The sequence below is a fragment of the Canis lupus genome, chromosome 23 (assembly GCF_011100685.1).
Source record: "Canis lupus familiaris isolate Mischka breed German Shepherd chromosome 23, alternate assembly UU_Cfam_GSD_1.0, whole genome shotgun sequence".
Taxonomy (NCBI): Eukaryota; Metazoa; Chordata; class Mammalia; order Carnivora; family Canidae; genus Canis; species Canis lupus.
Genome location: NC_049244.1, coordinates 3541864 through 3566452, shown reverse-complemented (window position 1 = coordinate 3566452; position 24589 = coordinate 3541864). Strand labels below are relative to the sequence as shown.

General features: G+C 33.8%; 1 protein-coding gene across 38 annotated transcripts in view; it reads right to left on the bottom strand.

The window, feature by feature from the left end:
• The window catches only part of CLASP2 (cytoplasmic linker associated protein 2), a 177853-nt gene that overhangs the window by 52574 nt on the left and 100690 nt on the right, over positions 1 to 24589 (bottom strand). For 6 of the 38 annotated variants that reach the window (XM_038570274.1, XM_038570273.1, XM_038570281.1 and 3 more), the window contains 11 exons: positions 19082 to 19105; positions 17392 to 17409; positions 15227 to 15328; positions 15047 to 15073; positions 12177 to 12203; positions 9291 to 9461; positions 8758 to 8865; positions 5104 to 5166; positions 4033 to 4139; positions 2160 to 2183; positions 497 to 741 (listed from right to left, as the gene is read on the bottom strand). In XM_038570274.1, the coding sequence (XP_038426202.1) occupies positions 497 to 741; positions 2160 to 2183; positions 4033 to 4139; positions 5104 to 5166; positions 8758 to 8865; positions 9291 to 9461; positions 12177 to 12203; positions 15047 to 15073; positions 15227 to 15328; positions 17392 to 17409; positions 19082 to 19105 (916 nt within the window). The remainder of the gene's footprint in view (positions 1 to 496; positions 742 to 2159; positions 2184 to 4032; positions 4140 to 5103; positions 5167 to 8757; positions 8866 to 9290; positions 9462 to 12176; positions 12204 to 15046; positions 15074 to 15226; positions 15329 to 17391; positions 17410 to 19081; positions 19106 to 24589) is intronic. The other 32 variants (XM_038570296.1, XM_038570294.1, XM_038570307.1 and 29 more) reach the window with 15 other exon arrangements.

Sequence of the window (24589 nt, the reverse complement as noted above, 5' to 3'; positions counted from 1 at the left end):
GGAAACCTAACCAAATCAAACTAAAAACCATAATAAAGTTCTGTTAAAAGAAATTCACTCCAATTCCATTTGGTATTACGCTAAGATTCACATACTATGTGAACACTAAGAATATACCTTCATGTTCAAATGAGCATAAATATTCTTTCCTCTCACTGAAAAATTTATCCAGAATGAATTTTAACAAACTGGCCAGCTTTAATCGTATGCACACTTTATTATTTCTAATTTTAAATATTAAGAACTTTTTTCATGAACTTGTATTTGTGGATAAAAAGCTTCCTTTTAAATAAAAATTTCTAGTACAGATAGTATGGATGGTCCTGAAGCTTGGGAAAATATTTTGATGCCATCTTTTGAATTTATCTTTTTTAATCATCTTTTGAATTTAAAACAAGTCTGTTCCCATACTAGTATCTCTAAGGGGTCATGAAAACAGGATCGAGTTGAAAGTGCTAACCTGACAGGACAATTATTTTAAGACAATGCAACTCACCTTAGTGTTCTCTGATTTTTTAATAAGTTCTGCAGACCCAGGAGGCCTTCTTTCCTTTCTGACCAGTTGGAACTAGCACATCTATTGAGGACCTCTGCCACATCTTCCGTCTGCCTCATATACGTAGGAATACTACCATTTCGAGAACTATATGAGCGTTCTGAGCAAGCACTAGATGCATCGCTGTTGGCGTCATCATCTGAATGCATTCCGTAGGATTCATATCTTCTTCGGGCAGGTTTTTTCTGACATACATAAAGGCTCTCATTAGCAGTAGCCAAAAGAATACACTGGTATTTCACAATTTCTACTGACCGCAAAAGGACTGGTGTTTGTTTTAAAATCAGTACCAAGCATGCGGCTAATCACTGTAATAATAAAATTATTATCAATGTTGTATCAATCAATTGATAATTGATTTTATTATATTTAGTTTTGCTTCAGAAAACATGTTTTAGAAGTTAGTAGAAATATTTTTAAACTATGGGATATAGAAGAAACAAAACTATATGAGAGTACGGATATTAAAGTGGGAAGTGCTCAAATTATGTTTTTTTCCCTCTTCTTTTTCCTTTTCATGGAAACCAAGAACTACTAGAGTATAAATGAATAGAAACTACTGGAAATCTGAGTTGGTGAGAAGAGTATTACTTTTTTAAAGGATGAGAATGGATTAAACACTTTTTTTCCTGTATGATCTCAATTTTTTCCTGTCTACCTTCTCTTTTCTCTAATCTTCCTTTTACGTCTGCTACCACTTCTCTTGGCACACTTTCTTCCTTTGTACCCAACCCTATGTTTCCTAGAGAAGTGAAAAACAGACAAAAAATGAGGAGAACCTGTTTGGCTTACTATTATTTTTAGGAGGCAAGCTTCTTGAGGGCCCCCCAAGTTTTTCCCAATGTGTCTATTTCAATAAATGCAAGAAAGCCTATTTAGATTCCTTTGATTTCTTTACATCTGAAGCTTATTATTTAAATATAGGTAACTGCCAATTATACCTTGCATAACAAAAATTATGAGAGAGGGTAAATAGCTTATTTTGTGATTTCTTTGGAAGAACTGGAAATACATCTTTATGTAATCTAATATTTGATTTTAGGCTGATGAGCAGTGAAGACATTTCTATGAAACATGTTAATAAGTACAATAATTTAAAACCATTCCAGTGGCTACAAATTCTCCGAAGTCTAAAATCTAAAAACAAAAATCAACCTGAATTTAAGTCAAAATAGCTTTATAAAGACATTTCCATTACTAAATAAATGTCTTTCACTGACTTAGAGATACCAACTTAATTTAGAAAGTGCTAATGTGGTATTTCTTGTGTTCTCCAGAATCAGGTTTGTTTTTTTTTTCCGCCCAGAATCAGTTTTGTTATAGACATCAGTGTGACTGATAACATTTCATTTGTATGGAGTAGTCGAGCTGGAAGGACAAGAACCCCTACAGGACAGTTTGTTCAAGTGGCATTTCCCTATTGATAATCATATATACAGAAAAATGGATGTATTAAAGAATGAGATTCTTGAAACTAGTAAGCTACTTTCACTTGAGCTACTTTTACTTGAATATTTTCTAGAGACTATCATCTGTTAAATTGATGAAGCAAGAGAAAAAAGTTACAGTATCATAAGATGTCAGAAAACAGCAATGTCTATACCTTGGTCCGTATGTCTCCTAAGAGCTGAGAGCAGTAAATTTTTAAAGAGAAAATTGAAAATAATGAAGAACATTTTGCTAAACAGCACAATGAAGTAGGTATAAACAATGCCCAAAATCAGAAACATTAAATTTTTTTATAGATACATGAGAACTGCTTATCAGCAGATTAGATCTTTAATCTTGCCAATACCTGTAGTCCTGAGCTACAAAAATATTCCTGTAACCAGTTTTCCTAAAGAAACTCAAATTTTCTTTTCTTTTCTTTTCTTTTTTAAATAGGTTCCATGCCCAGTGTGGAGCCCAACACAGGGACTGAATTTACAACTCTTGAGATCAAGACCTGAGCTGAGGTCAAGAGTTGGATGCTGAACCAACTGAGCCACTAAGATGCCCCTCAAATTTTCTATTTCAATCCTTTTGTCATTTCCAAAGTTAACTTTGTTTCTGTGATTTTCCCAAGGTGCAAATTAAGCTTAATAGTTGGAGAGTTTTTTCCTAGAAATTAATAGTTATAATTGGAATATTTATGCTATGCAAATAATAGAAGTAGACAGAATCAAATTATTGGGATTCAACTTTTAGCCCTGGTGGTGGTCGTTAAATATTCCTTATATAATTCAAATACATCTTAACTTAGCATTTATTATAGTAGTTCAAGAATAACCCATTCACTTCATAAAATTTATGTGAGCATAATTTAACCGATAAATCTTCCATTTAAAAAGAAACTAGAAAACATGATTTGAGAAATAGTGATGAAAAGAGTAAATTAAAAGCATTTGACTGATGTCAGATCATCAGAACAAGAGGTGATCACTCTATCTCCATGCTCAAGAGAACAAAGTTCCTACTTAGTTGTATTATTTGTAAAAAAAATTAACCAAATGGCTGAGGTAAAGGGAAAAATTCAGTGCATATAGACTGCTAGAGCAGAACTACATATGTTATTACATTTATCATATTACAGCTGTGACCAATGACTTTTTCAAAACTTATTTTTCAAATATATACGGCATAAATTGTATCATATCAACACTGGTTAAGATGTGATATAAAGTCTTAAAAAACATAATGTATTTTTAATTTCAAAACAAAGATGAGGCTTTTTATAAGTTCTTTGTAAGAAAGTGAGTAAATGCTTCCCAAACATTGGATTAATATAATTTGAAAGAGAAAGTGTCATACTGAATTGACTTGGGAAATTGGCAAAAGCCAATTCCAGTCGCTGTTTAAATGACACTTCCTTCAAAATTTTAAGTGAGAAAAACAACAGTGATACATGTGCAGCACTCTTCTGACAAACTATCATGGATCTGGAGATAACGTTTTTAAACCTCACGATCTATTGTGTCAAGTATAAAGAGCCAGGAAGATATCTTAATTATCACATCTTGAAGTTATACTTTCTCTTAGCTCAGAAAACATAAGTAAGACTAAACAAAATCCTATCCCAGACTAAAACAGTCTCTAAATACTCAAAGTTAAGCAAGCTCTGAGATATATGCTTGTAGAATAAATATTTATGTACTAATATACCCTTATTCTCAGAGTACTGCAGTGCATAAAACACACCATCATATTTATGACCTCAGTATTTATTTTCTTGACATGCCATCAATTACTTTTGGCCTTGGCTTAAATTTCTGGCCAAGAAATATTTTATTTTATTTTTTTATTATTTTTTTTTCCAAGAAATATTCTAAAGATCAAGAATTGATTATACTGCTCTGCTTTTTACATTACCCACATGTGATCTTCCTAGATAATCCACAAGCATTTTCCCATGTCCTTTGCCACACTGGTGGGCTGGCTTACCCATACTTTAGTTTCATAATTGGAACATCTAATAATAAGGAAATGGAGAAGAGTACCAAGGCATCTGCTACAGCCTCCTCCACATCAGAACCTGTGTTCAGGACTCGCATGGCACTGACAGAAGATGACAGACGGCTTGACTGGCTGATCCCAAACCCAGGACCTAATTCATCAGAGGGAGGAAAACAGCTTTGAGAGAGTCATAAATATAACAGCATCACATTGGAAATTTTAAGATCCTTAAGGGGAGAAAAAAAAAAAAAAACCAATGGAGCAAAGCATTTTAAAAGCAATTCTGTATTTTCTGTGTACATTTGGTTTTTGGTTAAAAAACAAAAACAAAAACAAAAATGGTAAAGGCAATTAAAATTACTGACAAGTGTGTGGAAAATTAATTTAAAGAATAGTAGCTATGATACATTTATGACCAAAAGATAGAAGAAAGAATGGCTGGCTAAGGGCTTGTGAATCTATAGCCCTTGTGATTAATCCAGCTCTATCAATCAGGCAAATCTCATCCATACAGGTGAGCCACAGAGTAGTCCGAACAAAGATCAAACCTCAAACCAATAATGATTAGGGACCTCAATAAAGCCACACTAGTTTAACAAGGGAAAAAAACCTTCCAATTATTATTTCTTCTCCATCAAGACAGGTTGATTTCAGTCTATAACCAAGACATGTCATTTGATATTTGTTAAGCACCTACTGTGTGCCCAACATTCTGAGGTATGTAAAGACAAACTAGAGTTGGATTCTCCCCCTCAACTACTTTCTACACCATAATTTACAATTAAAACACTTCATCCACCATTTTGGTTTTTTTTTTTTTCCCCAAAACATGTACAAAGATGAAGTACATAATTGAGAACATAAAACAATTCCATGTTTAAAAATGACATAACTTAGATTACATACATACAAAAAATGTCATCTGCCAGTGAGGAAAAATGCCCAAATAAGGTAGTGTAAGGGGATAAAGTTACTTGGGAGAAAATTAAAAAAAATTACAAATGACTTATTATCCAACAAATTAAAAACATGAATATACAATTCAATGAAAACTGAAAAGGACAAAAATCTGAGATGAATGTACAGATGATAGTGAAAATGTACTCATCCTTCACCTGAGGCCCCGTATACATCGGGGGCGTAGAGGGCACCAGTAGATCTGGAATGGTGTCTGGAGGCTGGAATAACAGGACCATACAAACCTCATCTATTACCACAGAAACAAGGAATAGTGGCAGCACTATAGTCAGGCAAAGGAGAGTTAGTCAACACTGGTATTACTAGTAATAGTTAAGGATCAGAATACTGCCAGTAAGGCAACTGAACACTAGCACTGTAATATCATCCTTGACACACAAAAGATCTTACACCTAAGGGACAGACATAAGCCCACAGGAGACAAAAAAAGCAAGTATTCAAATGGAAGGAAATGTCAAAAATACAAGCATGAAACAAAAAAATGAACATTGTAGTTAAAAAAAAAAAACCACTATGGTAATTAGTAATCAATAATAATCCTATCTCCTTTAACCTTGAACCCAATGAGGCAGGTATTACTATTCCAGTTATAGGTGGGTAAATTCAAGCATAGAGAGAAGTTAATTAATGTGATCAAAGCCATAAATTAGTAAGTTAAACACCTAAGTATCTGTCCTCTTTCATGGTCTTTGCTCTTAAACAGTATATGTACCATCTTCACATTGTTCAAAAGATAATATATCTCATTTACATTAACCTAAACATTTTCTATAATGGTTCATAGAATGTAAGTAAGTTCTGCATTCAGTAAAAGGTTCTTTAAATATCAAAGAACATTTGAACACAAAAAAGGGAGCATTAATAATCTAATCAAGACCTAGAAATGTGACGTCTCCATTTATGACATGTCTCTCTGAATCTAATTTTAGAGTATCTCAAATTTTGTATCTTAAAATCCTGATTTTCCTAACACCACAAAGTCAGTTTTCTTCTTATATACCGAAACAAATAAGCTAGGAAAGACTCATTTTAATATTTAATGAAATAGATTACTCTTATTTAGATATATTAATTAGAACAGTTAAAATACTTTTATTACACGACCTTAATGAATGCAAAAAAAAGATCAAAAAGATTGAAAGGGTTAAACAGAAAGAATACTACACAAAAGGTTTAATTAATCCTGAAAGGTGACTGGTATTGTGAATAAAAATACTGATATATAGTTTTAATTTTACCTGGCAGAAATAAGTTTTGAAATGGTTGAGAGTAGAACCAATATGGAAATGCCTAATGAATGAAAATTTTAAAAAAAATTTTCTGGAACCAATCCAGGTAAGAGGTAAGAGGTACCACTCACATGCTTGTAATAACACAAGAGTATTTTTTGAAACCTGCCTCCAGAAATAAACATAAAGTAGGGTACAAGATCCAGAGAAGTTCGGCTTTGCTCAGCTCTGCTTTTTTTCTGATGCTTTAGAAAGAGCACTGTACTTGTGCTATTTCACAAGTACATTGGCCTTGTACAACAACTGAGGGCATGGCAAACTTTGGGGCTCATCTGCTGAATGGTGATAGTCAAGTCAGGTAAAAAAAGAATTCACCAAATAAACACATTAAGGATAGCAGGATGCAGGCAAACACAGCAAACAATGAGAGTGGAAAGGATAAGCCGATCTTCGAGAATGCTACCCCGCCCTTACCCCTGTGTAATAAACAGGGCTAATCTGCAACCTTTATTATGCAGTATCCATATATGAATAAAATGACTATAAAAATCAATTCTTCTAAAACTATATGATTAAAAGATATAATCTTCTTTAACTATAGTAGAATGTTTCATTAGAATCAGGAAAACAGCTTCCCTTAATAATAAAAATTTAAGTGATTTAAATTATCAAAAGGAGGCTTTGAGATGAATCTAGAAAATGAATGGCTAGCCACTATTTCTCTCTTTAAAAACAGGCATATTAACAATGTTTTTTAAGCGATTAATAGCTGATTATAAATTTCATTAATCTCTGACTACTGCACATGTTTAAAAGGTACAGAAAAACATTTTGGTCTCCTCTTGATATCTCTTTTTTTTTTTTTTAAACAATTCAGCAGCATTATCATTACACAGATGCAGATATTATACCACTAAAAATACCTAAGACCCTTGCCACTAAAGTAGAAGAAAACTACTTCTAGGCAAGCAGTTAGAGCTTCAGGGGAAAGGTGGAGAAGCAGTAGTGGTGGCCTGGACGATGATTATAATGACCAAGCGTTCACTATGTGCCCACTGCGGGGGATTTGTTTCATGATTCTCTCATTATAGCTTCTTCACAAACAATCCTAACAAGTACGTACTATTATTATCCTAGTTTTATAGATGAGGAAACTCAGGTACAGAAGTTACAGGACCCAGGCCATCTGACCCTAGAACGTATGCTTTTAAACTACCACATACTCCACCTTCCTTCAATCCTTCAAGATGACATGCTTTATACAAATGTAGGATTTATTTCATTTTTAAAACACATATACATGGAGATATACCATGTACACCTACATGTATGTTTATGTGTATGCATATAGTCTATACATATATGAACTAAAATATTGTGTATGATTATTGTATATAAACTAAAAACATCTCTTGCAAAGTACTGAAAGGGAACTCTGGGACCTGGGACTGGAACAGGAACAACAACGGCTGAGGATATCCCTGTCGGTGTCGCTAGCTCAATGGGGTTTCCTAGGTCTATACAGGGCAGTCTAGTGATTTATTTGAACCAAATGGCCCAGGAACAAGAAACTAATCTCTAGATATTCTATACTAACATGTCTATTGGAGGAAATAATAACTCTAATAGACAATGAATAGAACTATGTTCTACTTAAATGTCACAAAGTCCAAGGAGAAATTCTCCAAGTACTACATTTTATAGAATTAAAAGAAAAAAACTGGAAATAGTTTTAGGTATGTACACAAAGTCCAAGGAGAAATTCTCCAAGTACTACATTTTATAGAATTAAAAGAAAAAAACTGGAAATAGTTTTAGGTGTGTACATACTAGTTAAAAAGTTGAAGAAGCATGCAGAAATTCTAAAAATTTTCAATGTAAAAAACTCTGCCTCTGATTATTCTCAAATACTAAAAGTTTTAAACATTTAAGATTTTTACGATTTAGGTAACTATACTCCTATAGTCAAGGTTAGAATATAGCTTACATAATCAGGAACAGAGAGGTTTTACAGCAGTGACATGACACAAGCTAATATATGGGAAACAACTATTGAACTGTAAAATACTATAAAAATATTAATCTTCCCCATTTTAGTTAGTAGTTCATATGGCATTTTGCAGCACAGCACTCTTCCTAATAACCTAAGTTAAATATCTAAGTTGAAATGTTAGTATTTCTGCTGAAAAAAAAACTAACAGCACTTATTTTATCAAATGAAATAGCCCATACTTCACTTAGGGGTAAATATTTAAATGTTACCTTTAAATTGTATAGATTTATCTTTTAAGATAAATCTTGAATTCAATATTCTGTAGTTCAAATCTGTGTGATATTTACTTGATTATGGAGGCAATTTGTTTATACAAGATCTAACTTGCTCACTTAAAACAAGTAAATGTCAAAGGAATTTCCCAAACATGTAATTTCCTTCTGACTCTTTCTTCTATCAGGACCGGAAAGATGGGCTGTCAATGAAGAAAGCTAAACTCCAAGTCTGCTGAGGTTGTTATCAGATGCTGAGGGGAAAGAAATGCACCCAACACCTGCCCAAGTACTTACCAAGGGGCTGAAAAGAGCGAACAGGACTTGTATCCCTGCTGCTCTCCCGACTGGCTTCCCGGCTGCATCCTTGACTCACACTTGGTCGAGGAATACGACTACTTCGAGCTAAAACAAAGCAACAGCAGCACAGAAAGGGAGGAAACAAAAGACAGAATTTGAATTGTGATATGCTATTTTATTTTTCTTTTAAAGAAACTGATCAATCTTTCTAAGGTTGAGAAGAAATTACTTTTGATAAAGCATTACCAGGAATATAGTTAAATTTGAATACAGTCCTCTAATTTGTATGAGATTACAAGGGTAAAATGGTATTCTACAAACATAAAAAGGCTGCAAATAAAAGGATTAAAATATAAATGAATTATATTTTTCAGGTAAGATACCTAATTTATAATCTGTATCTCAATTTTCCTTGAATTGAGTTGTTTTCTTCTAGCTTCTAAGTGTCCAACTGATGTCTGTCATGCTACCCAATATCCCAGCCTGAAATATGAAAGAAGAAGTCCCAAGTCTCACAGAGAATACCTTACCCACTGACAGTCTAGATGGACTAGCCTCTCTGCTACAGCCCTGACTCCGAGGTATCTTGCTTCTCTTCGGTGCTGAGGCTGAATTAATCAAGACTCTTTGAACACCAGAGCTCACAGTGGAGAGGGCTGTTGTGGTCAGAACTCTTCCTGGAGACCCCGATCGGCTGCCAGCTGAACACCAAACATACATACAAATGTTAAGATGTGAACTCTAAGAGAACTTGTTGAAAGAATAAAAATTCAAGAAATACATCTGAGAAAACTGGGATAATATGGCAAATTTTAAGTTCAAAGGAAACGGACTGAGGAAGACATATATAACCACAACCTGGAAAAAAAAAATATGCTATATATACTAGGACTAAACAGTAGAAATAATGTAAAATCCATTTTCACTTTTGGGGGGTATAGGATGCTATGTTTAATAAGGACAACACTAATAGTATGTTTCAGAATATAAATAGTATAAAAGATTTTCAAAAAATAACTTCTCTGACAATGCATTTCACATGGCTATAGCTATGTATTAGAAAGCTTATATATTTGCAAGGAAAAAAGATTAGCCATTCCATTACTGCTATTATTTTGTTAAGAATATAATAAAAACTTTGGGATCCCTGGGTGGCTCAGCAGTTTAGTGCCTGCCTTCAGCCCAGGGTGTGATCCTGGATTCCTGGGACCGAGTCATGAAGTCTGCTTCTCCCTCTGCCTGTGTCTCTGCCTCTGCCTGTGTCTCTCATGAATAAATAAATAAAATCTTAAAAAAAAAAAAAAGAATATAATAAAAGTTTTCTCCACGTTAAAAGATTTTGCCTTCTGAGATGTCGCTGAATGCGTATAACAAAATTATCTTGCTTCTATGTGCACTTTGCAATTTGCCTTTAAACAGAAAAGGATTTTGAGTGGCCACACTTAGGATGCAGGGCTAATGAGGACAGAAAAGAACTAAAAGCAATGTCAAAGAAGTCAGACCCTTTCCAAACTGGTGATTCTCAGTCTTGGAAGGCAGAGAATACATGGTCAGGGGAAAAAGACAGAGGCAGCCAGACAAAATCTCAGAGACTACAGCAAGGGTTTAAAAAAAAAAAAAAAAAAAAGTTAAGAAACATGGCAAGCTGCATGGGTTAACTTTTAAGGAAATGAGCTCCTTGTCAATCAAAACATTTTATGTATGCATTGAATGGAAAAAAAACTAGATAACTACAAGATAAAATTTAATTCTACATTCTGAATGGTAGCATTATAAAGGGGAAAAGTTAAACTTGCACTTAAATAAATGAAAGCAACTTTTCCCCTTTGTTGGGCATCACCTCTCTTAACCAAAAGGTTAGTCACTGCTCACCTTGTAATCTTACCCAATCATTTCCATAGAACAAAAACTAAAGACTCAAATGTCAATGTGGTCAAGCAGCAGATGTTAATGAAGGAGGAGCACTGAGTATAAGGCAGGGAGGGGTGACTTTTTAATTCCAGCCAGCTGTGTCTTGAGGTAATACCAGCTAGGTTTTAGGGTTTTTAAAAACATGAAAACTTTGAAATTTTCTCATTTTTATCATGTTGTGTAGGTCAGATGATACATGAATGGAGGTAAGCTGGTTGTGGTGCATGGGCTGCTTATCTGTGACAATTACTATAGCTCTCTTGGCACGGTCTTATTGAATACAATTTAAATTCATGCTTAATTCCTAAACTTTACCAGCACACAAAATGAAAATTATCTTCCACTGATTACAGCAATACTGTATAAAACAAAGCAGTAATTCCAATGAAATTAGCAATTTACGTAGAAGGAATTCTAAATTATTGCAGGGTAATTATTCAACTCTACTTTAAAGCGATGGCTCATTTCAATTGTTTCTTGGTGTTTCAGGTGAAGAATCTTCAAATCGGATTTTTTCAGTTATAACCTTAAGGATACCCACAAGGCACCTATTTTCTCCATGCAGTATCTAAACTAAACATACACACCAAAACATCCAAACACCCAACATGCCACAAACTCACAATGCAAGATAAGCCAATGGAATATTTTATGGGACACTTGCAACAATATAAAAAGTATAAATAATGAATTGAATGAACACATACAATATGATATTCTGTTAAAAACAATATAAATTTAAGGGGTAAAGGTGCTGTTGGAGACTGGAGAATTCCTTGAAATGCAGGTCTATTCAGCAGAGAAGAAACATGCGGTATAGAAGCAGAGTAATCACTCCATTTATCCTAGGTTAACTGTAGTCAACAAAATTATGCAAGCTCACACTTTCTCAATTTAAATTCATTCATACCCTCTCCTAGAAAATAAAATTGCCAGTGTTCATTTTGCTTTCATCATTACCCTCTCTTCTCTACTGACTCCAAACCCCTACCAACAGTCAAATGCCTATGACTCATGTTGGAATTATTTGTGCTTAGAGAAAATATCAAGGTTCTTTCCTCAGCCAAGAACCTCATAGGCTAATTACTTATAAGAAAACCACATGGTTGATGAAAAGGGACATGATCTACCCAGGACATGATCTAATAGCATGCTACTAGAAAATAATCTGCAAAACTTAAAACTGGATACCTAATTTCTCTCATGCTACCTAAAGTTTTCAAACTACCACTTTATACTTTTTACAAGGTATTTTCAAGGCATTACAAAAGCTCCTTTGCTTTTGAATGACTAAGCCTGTGAGATCAACTTAGATAATTTCAACAATTCAAGGTTTTGGTAATAAAATGAAGACAGGCCAAAGATAATTAGCATTTTTTGCCCCAATATGGCTACACATGATATAATTTTATGTTGAGAATTTCTGCTGAATAGAACCCATTCTCAATAATGAAAATAGGTGATCAAACAACAGATGAACACACACAGAGTCTATAGATTCTTACCACCAATGGTATTAGCAGACTGTGATCCTGAACAAGTGCAAAGGCAGAATTAGGGTAAGGGTTATAATCCAGGAAGAGGGAAGGAGCAGATTTAAAATGAATGGCAGATGGAAATAAGAAAGCTTTAGTCAGTTCTTAGAAAATAAAAAACCCTGAAGCAAAAAAAGCAAACTTTAAAAGAAAAATCCCTAAGCCAGATGTCTGTAACAAAAGCAGTATATTTAGTAGCTTTTACAGCTGAAATCAGACACTCATGTACAAAGCAGATGAAATGAAGTTGCAAAAGTAAGTGTAAATTCTTCAGCTTTTCTTCTACTAATAGCCTATAATCTAAATAATTAAATGTTTAATTTTTATTATTTAAACATTTAATTTAAAACTACAGGTAAAGTACTACATCTTACAGCTGAAGAAAGCTTACATGAAAAAGCTAGAAAATTTTTTTTAAGATGCACAGAAAAAAAAACAACAAACAGCAGGGAGCGGGGGTGAGGAGACCAAGTTTCTGACAGGCTGTACAGCCATTTGTACACAACCAGTCACTACCGACAGTAACAAGACACCATCCTTACGTAAATATAAATCTGGAAGTCTCTCCATTGGGTATGCTTTTATTTATTTTGGTTAGTCATCAAAACACACCTGCTTTGACCCAAGGGATTTTTTTTTCCCTAAATGGTAATAAAAAAATTTGGAAAGATCATGCAAACTCTAATGAATTACTTCACAACAAAGTGAAGACGGAGGTCACAGCAATATTTCTGTGCAAATATGTTGTAAAGAAACTTGCATCAAATCATATAGGGCCATAATTTCCTTTTTCAAAAGAATCTGGAATGGAATATACAGTCATTCAAATAAATAAGCAAGCAAGCAAACAAAAACCTCTTCAATCTGATTTAAAACCTAAGTGATTTTATAATGAGAAAGTCTTCTGATCTTAAAATCCTACGAGGCCTAAAAAACCCATCATTATTATGTTCCCATACTTCAGGAGAGGATTTGAAGTATTGTAGATTGGGTTTCAAAGTGAAAAACCAAATGTAAAAAAGTTATTCTAAATCTTACTGAAGTGATCAGTAATTATAATATACCTAAAAGGAAGGTCCTTAGGTAGTATCTTAGAAAACCATACACAAAGCACTTTGAATCTTTGTCACAAGTTCTGTCTTGGAATTACTTTAGGAAAGAACTAAATAAAATAGCTCATATCAAATTTAATTTTATCCTTAAGATACTGGATAAATTTTGGGTTGCTATCTTTATTCTTCCTTATGCTTTAAATTTCCTAACATTATCATTATTTATTTGTTTCCTGAAGGCCATAAACATAACAGTACAAAAGTACACAATAGGAGTTTAAAACTCAGTTGACATTAGGTTAACAATAACAATGAGGACAATTTTATCAGCTGAAGGCTCAGGTATTTGTTATTTGTCTTAAAGTATATGAAATATACTACAACGTTTAATCCTACTACAGTCCTCTGGGATTATACTCTTCATTTTATAGAAAAATATACAGAAACACAGCAACTTAAAGTGGAAAAGCCATGATTCACAAGTGGGCAAGATGGCTCCGGAGTCCATGATCTAAATCAAATACTTCTGAGACTTTATTATACACAAATCACTTGGTGATCCTTGTTAAAAAGACTGAATTCAGGACATCTGTAGTAGTATGAAACTGTGCATTTCTAACTAGCCCCCAGGTGAGGCCGATGCTACATTTTGAGTAGCAAGACTCTAAGCAACTATGCTACAACTGCTAAAGATGGATTAAAAAAATTATTCTAAAAATACAGAAAAAAATTAAAAATACAAAAGATCAGGGAAAAATGTGATATGATCCATTTCTAATTTGGTTGGAAAAAGAGCCCTTATCCAGAAAGCATTTGCCATTTTTCCTATTTATAAATAATCCTCAATTTGCAAACCAATTTTACAAAGCATTCCCTTACTTTTAGGACTCTTGTTGAATATTCCCATCACTTCTCTGCCTGGACTTTTTGACTCGGGAAAAAGGAGAAAAGGAGAACCTGCTGGCAGGACTTGTGTAATCACTACATGGCCCCCTCCAAGCCCAGCTCTTTTCCCTGATTCCAAGATTCAGGAATCAAATTAAAAACAGAAAAATAGGACATCTATATCTTGATAAATCACCTACACAACTGTGGATGGTAGTTAAATAAATAGCCAAGTATGTAGAATAACTTGCAAATTACTTCCCTAGAAAAATATTCCTATTTTTAGAGCTAAGTGCTAGTGAAAAATCTGATAAAGAATAGAAATGAACTCTTAAATTAATAATGCCATAAATGTATGGGTTACTATTCTGGAACATGTAGAAATGAATCAACATTTTACCTAGACCTCAAAATTGTGCTTTTTAATAATTGTGCTTATGAGGAACTCAGCTTCCAATGAAACAGTAAAAATATAAATCTTAAATTCAATAAGGAATATAATAGAATTGGTCATTTTAATTTATGTTTCCTCACTATGAATCAGTATATACCTGCCAAAAATGCTAACTGTATTCTAAAAGATTTGGGGAGGAGATGAAGACACACATATCTGTCCTTGAATAGCATTAGGTAGATGCAACCAGATTAGATGCTATCACAATTATTTTGCCTCTAAAAAGCACAATTTTCTACATTTGCAAGTTTCTGAGAAAACCTTAATGCTAAGAGATTTGTGTTAAAATATCTCCATGCAAAACTTTATACAGCAGATGAAGTTTTTTCTGTCTAAGTGGCAGAAATCAATGATGCAGCCCTAGTACACACCAGAGACAAGACAACACCCACTCAAAAAAATTCCAAAACATGCACAACAACTGATCCAAAACATTGAAAAAAAAATACCTTCATTTTTGTCAGGTGATGATGAACCTAAAGTACAGAACAAGAACTCAGTATGTGGCTTGTCTTTTTGAAGTTAGCTTTGTCTTTATCCAGTGGTCAATCTCCTAATACAGTCATATACAAGCAACACACTTATCCTAGTGTATTACAAATTCAGGAAAACTCATAGGCAATACGTACGCTGCGACTGAGACACCATTTTTGTTCGACTTCTTCCTCGAGAATCTGTCTTGGCATTTCCCATGCCAGCAAGTGGTGCTGAAAGCTTTGCTCTCACCCGGCCTAAGGAATAAAATTATTTAGGTAATTAAAGAGATTTTTCTATAATGGTAATAGTAATGAGGGGAAAAAAATCTCACTATAATTTTCTAATTGGGTATGCTTTTCACGTATTGTTAAATTCTGTAGTAATGTGACCATCACTGACAGGTTATTTTTCTCTTAAAATTTTTAGAATACATACTGCTTTTTATGTGTTGCACCGTAAGCTAACTTTCTTTCAAGGGTAAAAATAAGGTCAAACTAAAATATTTCCATTCTTAGTTTGATATTATTAGTTCAGTAGAGTCATAATTAAGATAATTATCATAAGCATGTTAATTTATTTTCTTAATTGGCAGTTCTAATTCTAAAATTTCAGTTTCTATAAAATTTAGTTTATTCTCAAATACAGCCTATAGTTTAAATATAAGCCTAATCTTATTAGAAACAAAAACTCAAACAATTATTTTGACTGAAAATATACTTCTAAAGGGATTTGCAAGAAGAGATGGTGTCATATTTTCATCCTGTGCCAAGCACTAGGTTACTATAGACAGATATGGACACAGTTACTATTTTTCTTCCCCCAGCCCATTTCATTTATAAAATAATTTGAGGAAACATTTATCACATAAGAGTTGGCACTTTTCTCAGGATACTCCCTTCTCTTCTACCACTGATTCATCCCCCTCCACAAAATCAAGCCACAAACATCTATTTCTAGAGCTTCTGAACCAAAGGAAATAATGTTTCTCAAAGTACCTAAGTGAATGGTCATTAGTAAAAAAAAAATATTACTAGTAGGACTATGGTGTTCTCAAGCAGTCTCAACCATATCAAATCAGAACCAATAACAAACATCAAGAAGGGCTCAGAATCTTGTCAAGTTAAACAGCACAATTTGTAAGGCAATTATTATACTGGCTAGCCTGATATGGCTATATTAATTAGAAAAAAATAAATGAAGAGTAGGGAGAAATTACGAAATTAAGAAATGAGTGACAGAAGATTAAGAGAGTGATTAAAAACCAGTAATAAAACAGAAGTAAAACCAGAAGTCTAGTTGGTGAGTCTAGCATTCTCTCAATTCTTCAAGGCCCTTAATAAGCCCATAGTTCAGGCCTTTCACCCTTTTACAGAATCTGTTTAGAGTAGGATACAATGTTCTCCCAACTAAGAAGTAAAACAGAAAGACAAAATTATTATTTTTGAAATGGAGAATTTATCCAAAATAACAAAGAAATCAGGATAAGTATTGTGATACTATTGTTCTAAATTACAAAGCTACAGTGCCAGAAACCATTTTTTATAGATTACTCCAATGGATATGAAAAATATGAAATATTTCAAATATATCAGAGTATGTATGAGACTAAAAATGTTAAATATACTTGGTTTTGGATCACAAGAAAAGGTCATCCGTGTAAAACTTAGGAGAAAAAGAAGTGTTTCAAAATTAGAGATTTAATAAGACAGCCTTTAGGCAATATAAATTAAAAAATGAATTTTTTTTCCTTTCTACAAATTCAAAAGAAGTAATTATTTTCTTAAACTGGCTCAATAAAATAAACTAGTGTATCTAGCAAGTTTTTTATAATCCCAAATTCAAATCATATATGCAATTATCCACTGATTCTAAATCAAAGACACATTTAAAAAGCAGACTAAATAAATGCATTTAAACTCCCATGATAAAGCAATGGAGCATGCTCCCCGCAAAGTATAAATAAATTAGCATAAATTAAAAACAAAAATACAAAAATAAAGAAAAGCATTAATGATGCTACTGAAAAAAAAACTATTTACTTATTTTATACTAGATATTATTAAACATGTTAAGCAATCATGTTTTTTTCTAGCATGAGATGATCCAAAATACAAATCAAACTCTAAATGAAGAACTAAAGAAAAAAATCCACATGTGTAACTAACACAACCAAACAAAATATAGAAGCTATCACAGCTGGCAAATTATATAGTTGTGCAAAGAAATTAAGCCTATTTAGTTTTTAATACTGAATTCCTATTAATGAAAATATTAAGGTAGAGGTATTTGTGTTACTAACAAAATGTATAATTCTTACCATCTTCAGATGTTGCTCCTAAATAAGAGAAATAAAACAATAACATTTCAACAAATTCTGCCAATGCTGATATTAAGACCTACTTGCAACCCCCACCCAAGACTAAAAAAAAATGAAAAAAAAAAAATCTAGTTTGATAGCCTTACACAAAATTTGAGGTCATCAAATGACTCACAGCACAAGAAAAGGTTAAAACTAGACAAATGAAAATGGCAACATTCCACAACAAACACTTTTATCTGCTACATTTCATACTCGAAATTTGAAATGGTAAAGAAAATTATAGAAGTTAATCACTCAAAGATGTAACCCTGTCATTACTGTCTTTGAAGATTTTTACAGAATAAGAATACTTTCTTGTGCATTTTCAAAAATCTGTCCATAAGAGAACTAGAAAAAGCTGACAAACATGGGAGTTATCAAATCCATGATCTAGGCCTCATTAACCCAGTATTTTTTTTTTAACCCAGTATTTTTATTAAAGCATTACAAAGACCTTGCTATTTATTCAATATTTATGTATGCTCCTTAAGATGTCAATGAAAAGTAGCAGAAATGAACAAGTGAAAATATCACAACTCACTAAAGAGCAATAAAAGATGTACATCTGTATATGTATACACATATTTTTTTAAACACAGGATTGAACATCAGTGAGAATAACAGATCACGTGACACAGATGAGTCTAAAAGAGGAAAAGTCTTCCACTTTTAATCTGGAAAGTGAGAATAGTTTAAGGACACAGAATTTCAGTGCAAGAAGTGATACTAAAGGGTTTAAAATACAGAAACTATTTTGTGGTAGGCTTTCATTTCATTCAGTAATTTTTTAAACTTATGACATACACGAAATATATAGAGGAGCACAGAGACAACATAATAGTCACGTACCCAACCCAAGATTAAATAAATCCCACATTTCATTAGAATGGAAGATATGTCAATTTAAGGGCTTATGTAATAATTGACAGAAAAATATACTGTTCTTCATTTTTTTCCTAGATTTCATACTAAGACTTAATTTAATTCAGTATCTTCCTATAAATTCTTAACAACAGCTCAAGTTCCTAGACAGCATCATGGTATTTGAGGAGATCAAGGGACACTGTAGGTGATACGCCGTGTAGTATCTGACAAATACCACACTGATAAAATATACCACACTGAATCAAGTAGAGATATACAATAATCACTTGAACACTAAAATTAAAAAGCCAAAGCTTAAAGTTCAGTCCTGATTAAATGTTAGTTTAAAACTCACTCTTAAAAAGATAGCATTGTAATTTGCATTTTTATTTTCACAAATAACCATATAAATCTGTAAAATATTTCATTTGTCTCTCTCTGTATCAGCGTTGGTAGACTAAAGAGATCCCTTTCCATTCTTCTGATTCTGATTCTATCTCAGAGAAAGACTTAAATCAAGAATATTTTTATGAGCTAAGGTAAAAAAAAAAAAAAAAAAAAAAAGATAACTGATTAACTTACAACGAACAGTAACCTAGTTTTTGAAGAGACTGGGAAACCCAAAAATGGATATACCTAACCCAAAATTCAGAGAATTACATAGCCATTTTACATTAAGATTGCTGCAAAATAAGTAGTCTATTTTCAAAAAGAGAATGAAGATATTATACAGAATCCAAGAGCCATAAAAATCTTTAGTAGAATTAGAAAAGGAAGTTCTTACCATCCATCTTGTCAGAAGTATCCTCTTTGATGAAAGAGCAAGCAAAGAACAGAGGAAAACTTAGTATATTAGAAAAAAAAATCTTATAATCCCTATAAACATTATTTTTAAGATGACAGAATTCATAGCAAAGACATGTATATGAAACTTGTTTTCAACTAAAACATATAAGGAGATTTAAACAAGATGAGGTTCCTGTTTGAGACAAAGATACAAAAACAAACAAAGAATCAATAATATGAGTTTGCCTTTCATTGGCCAGAAAGAGAAGTTAGTGAAGCCCATATCCCAACCTGGGACCCTTGCCATCATCAAGCAGACCTCTTGCTTTGTCTTCCAAGTTTCTTTAAATCAAACACTCATCATATCCCCATTCCCAAAGGAGTTAGTACCAAAGAAATAAAAACAAAAAAACAAAACAAAACAAAACAAAACAAAAAAACCCAGCAGCAACTGCTTTAAGTAATATACTAAGTTTAATGACTTCCAAATCTAATCTCACAAGCACAGATCTCTCTTCTGAGTTCCATTACCACTATATCTTTCCCTTTGTCCTTATACCACCATGGCTCCTCAACACCTCTAGTGTGATGTCTCTCTGGGACTTCAAACTCTTAAATGCATAAAATGCAACAAGATATTAGCCGCTAATTCTTTAGCAATCTATCACTAGACTGAGAGACTCTTCAGTACAGAAGCATCTATTTTTGGATCTCTGGTCCTAGTGGGGTGCCTGGCAAAACTAAGTGCTCATTAAGTGTTTGCTGAAAAACAATGAACACTCCCTCTCATCCATAATGTTAAGCCATGACAAGCAAGGCTCAAAGTAGAAGGAAACAGAGAACACATCAGTCACATGTGTGTAAGAAGCTGATGGGGGTGGGGATAGGAGAGAAGGTGAGAGGCAGAAGAGGGAGAGGGAGTAGGGTGGGGTAGAGGGAGAGGAAAAGAGAGAAAGAAAGGGAGGAAGAAATAAAGAAATAAACAAGAAATAAAAAAAGAGAGGAAGAAGAAAATCTATTATCTAAGTCTCAGAAAGAGCTAAGGGCAAGGAACTCATTGTCTCTGAGTCTGGGCCAGGTAAAGACGACAGAGGGACACGTTTCCCTTCTGTAATGAAGTTATGTGCAATTCAAACCTTAACCAAAAGAAACTAATTAAGTCAATCTCACAACTATTATAGACTTTCTTATGAAAAAAATATTGCTACAAATAGCCTTTCTAGTTCACATTAGAACATTTCAAATATTGTATTTTTTTCTGGTAATAAAAATAATAGATAAAATATAACTTATTTTTAAGACTCTAGATAAATAGGTTTTATATTTGTTTTCCAGATTTCTTCCCACTTAAAAAAGTTAAGAAATAATTCATGTACTCTAAAATTCATCCTTTTATAGTATAAAAGTCAGTGTTTTTATTATATTAACAAGGTTGCACAACCCTCATCAGTAATTCCATAAAGTTTTTATCACCCACAAAAGAACTCCTGTACCCATTAGGAGCCACTCCCTCTTCTCCCTGACTCTCAGCCTCTGGCAACTACTAATTTACTTCCTGTTTCCATGGGTTCATCTATTCTAGACATTGCATGTAAATGGAATCAAACAATAAGTGGCTGCTGGAGTCTTCATAATATCCGCCCATCTTGAAACATGCATTAGTATTTTGATGTAATGTACTCCTTTTATGGCTGAATAATATTCCATTCTAGTATACAGACATATCTATTTAACCATTCACCAGCTGATGGACATTTGGGTTGTATCCATGGCTATTATGGATAATGTTGATATGAACATTCATGAAGACATTTTTTTATGAGAACATAGCCTTCATATTATCTTGGATATACCAGCTAGGAGTGGAACTGTTAGGTCACCTGGAACTGTTTCACTTTTTGAGAAACTCCCAAACTGTTGTTATAGCAACTCCACTGTTTTACATTCTTATCAGCATTGCATGAGGATTTTAATTCCCCCATATCCTCACTAGCATTTGTTTTTGTTCATTGTTTTGGTAACAGCCATCAACATGGATATAAAGTGGTATCTTACTGTGTTTCTGATTTCCACATTCCTAATGATTAATGACGTTAGACATCTTTTCATACACTTACTGGCAATTTGTATTTCTTTAGAGAAAAGTCTGTTCAAATCTTTTGCCCATTTTTAAATTGGATTGTCTTTGTTACTGAGTTGTAGGAGTTCTTCATGTAATTGGAATAGAAGTCCCAGATATTAGATATATGATTTGCAAATATTTTTTCTCATTCTTTATGCTGTCCTTTCACTTTCTTGATAGTGGTCTTTGAAGCACAGAAGTTTTAAATTTTGATGAAGCCCAATTTATCTATCCTTTTTTAGGCTGTGTGTTTGGTGTAGTACCTAAGAAAACACTACTTAAAAAATTTACAACTATGTTTTCTTCTAAGAGTTTTACAGTTTTAGCTCTTACATTTGGGTCTTTGATCCATTTTGAGTTAACTTTCTGAATTATGGTGTGAGGCAGGGATTCAAATTCATTCCTTGGCAAGTGGCTGGCTATCCAGTTGTTTCAGCACCATTTGTTGAAAAGAATTCTTTCCCCATTGAATGGTCTTGGTATCCTTGTGAAAAAAAATCAACTGATCATAAATATATGGGTTTATTTCTGGTCCCTCAACTCCACTTCATTGGTCTCTATGTCTATCCTTATGCCAGTACTACAGACACTTGATTATTATAGGTCTGAATAAGTTTTGAAACTGGGAAGTGTGAGGCCACCAACTTTTTCAAGATTGTTTTTTCTCAAAATTGTTTCATCTATTTTGGATCCCTTGCGTTTTCATATGGATTTTAGGATGTGCTTGTCAATTTCTATAAAAAGGCATCTGGACTTTTGATGGGGATTGCAATGAATCTATAGGTCTATCTGCTATCTTAACAATGTTAAGTCTTGATTGATTCATTTATTTTAAAGATTATACAATGAGAGAGAGCACAAGTGCAATGGGGGAGGGGGAAAGGGAGAGAGAGAATTTTAAGCAGAGTCCCCATTAAGCACAGAAAGCCTGATGCAGGACTTGATCTTACAACCCATGAGACCATGACTTGGGCTGAAACCAAGAGGTGGACACTCAATTGACTGAGCCACCCAGGTGCCCTATGCCGCCCTGACACAGTCCTCCTAAGACTCTATAATTTCCTAAATTATAAGAGCACCAGGAGCATCTTTTTTTGTTCTAATACTTGGTCTTTGGCCCTGGTACTTTGACCTAAGACCCTTGTAATTTCTTGGGTGATAGGAGTGTCTTCTGTTCTAACGAGGTGATTCCTGGTAGGCTTCTAGAGAGCTTCTGGCTGGTTACTAGAAAGATGAAAAGCCATGATCAGAAGCTCAGAATTTTCCAGCCTCATTCTCCATCTTCTGGGAAGGGGAGAAAAGCTGAAGACTGAGCTAATGATTCATAATGACTATGTGATGAAGCTTTCCTAAAAATCCCCAAAGTACAAGGTTCAGAGACTTTCTGGGTTGGTAAATGTACCAGGAGGGTGGTACACTGTAACTCCATAGGAACAAAAACTCTTGTGCTTGGGACCCTTCCAGACCTTGCCCCACGTTATCTCTTCATTTGGCTGCCCATCCAAATCCTTTACATGTCCTTTGTAATAAATCAGCAATGTAGTAAGTAGACTGTTTTCCTGAGTTTTGTGAGTCAATCTAGCAAATTAACTGAACCTGAAGAGGTTATGGGAACCTCTGATTTACAGCCAGTTTGGTCAGAAGCACTGGAGACAACCTGGATTTGCAATTAATGTCTGAAGTGTGGGGGTGGGGGCAGTCTTATGGGACTGAGCCCTTAACCTGTGAGGTCTGTGCTAATTCAACTCAAAACTGAATTGAAATGTAGGACACCCAGCTGGTGTAGAACTGGCTGGTGTGGAAAACCCACACATCTGGTGTCATAAAAAAAGTAATAGGAGTGTTGAGAGTAAAGAAGAAATATGAGTGGTTTTTCCTAGAGAAGTCTTACACTTCTTTTGTTATATTAATTCCTAAGCATTTTATTCTTTTTGATGCTATTATAATTGATGTTGTTTTCTTCATTTCAAATGGCTTATTGCTAGCATTTAGAAATACAATCAATTTTATATATTGATCATGTTTTCTGCAGCCTTGCTGAACTCATTATTAAGCTCTGATCATTTTTTTTGTGGATTCCTTAGGATTTTCTCTATCTAAGGTCATGTTTTCTGCAAACACAGATTTTTACTTTTTTCCAATCTGGAGACATCTCATTTCCTTTTCTTGCCTTAATGACCTGGTTAGAACTTCCATGATAATGTTCTCAGGAAGGGCAAGAGTGTCAGGGCTCCTGGGTGGCTCAGTTGGTTGAGCATCTGCCTTTGGCTTGGGTCATGATCTCACAGTCCTGGGATGGAGTCCCACATTGAGCTCCCGCTCAGCAGGAAGCCTGCTTCTCTCTCTGCCTCTACTCCTGGTTCATGCCCTCTCTCTCAAATAAATTTTAAAAATATTAAAAAAAAAAAAAAAAAAAGGAAGGGCAAGAGTGGACATCCCTATTTGGTGATGATCTTGGGAGAAAGTGTCCAGTCTTTCACATTAAGTATAATAATGATAGCTGTGGATTTTTCATAGATGGTCTTTATCAGGTTCACAAATTTCCCTTTTATTCCCAATTTGTCAATTATTTTTTATCATGAAAAGCTGTTGGGCTTTGTCAAATACTTCTTCTGCATATACTTGAATAATTGTGTGGTTTTTGTCTTTTTATTCTATTAATAAAGTATATTTAGTTGATTTGTTTTCATATACTGAAATAACACTGCATTCCTAGCAAGGTAATGTTTCTAACATAGAAAAGTTTTATGAGGGATCCCTGGGTGGTGCAGCGGTTTAGCGACTGCCTTTGGCCCAGGGCGCGATCCTGGAGACCCAGGATCGAATCCCACGTCAGGCTCCTGGTGCATGGAGCCTGCTTCTCCCTCTCCTATGTCTCTGCCTCTCTCTCTCTCTGTGTGTGACTATCATAAATAAATAAAAAAGAAAAAAGAAAAAAAAGAAAAGTTTTATGAAAATTAAAAGCACTGAACAACCCACTGTTGACATCTTGGTTAACATCTTTGTCTAATATATTTATGTATAATTTTATATAAAATGATGAAATTATCACATTGGTAGTATCATTTGATCTTCGTTGAAAATATTATTTGTTAATATTTGTTAATAGTATTTATAAGTACATACCATAATTTAATCATACCACCTTTGTTATATATCCAAGTTCTCTTAATAACATCTATTATTAAAAATATGATGAATATTCTTTTTTATTTCTTGGCATAATCATCTATAAACACAGAATTACTGGATCTAAATTCTGAACATTTCGAGTCACCCAGGTAGCTCAGTTGGTTAAGCATCTGACTCTTAATTTTGGCTCAGGTTATGATCTCAGGGTTGTGAGATTGAGTCCCATGTCAGAGTCTGTGCTGAGCCTGCCTA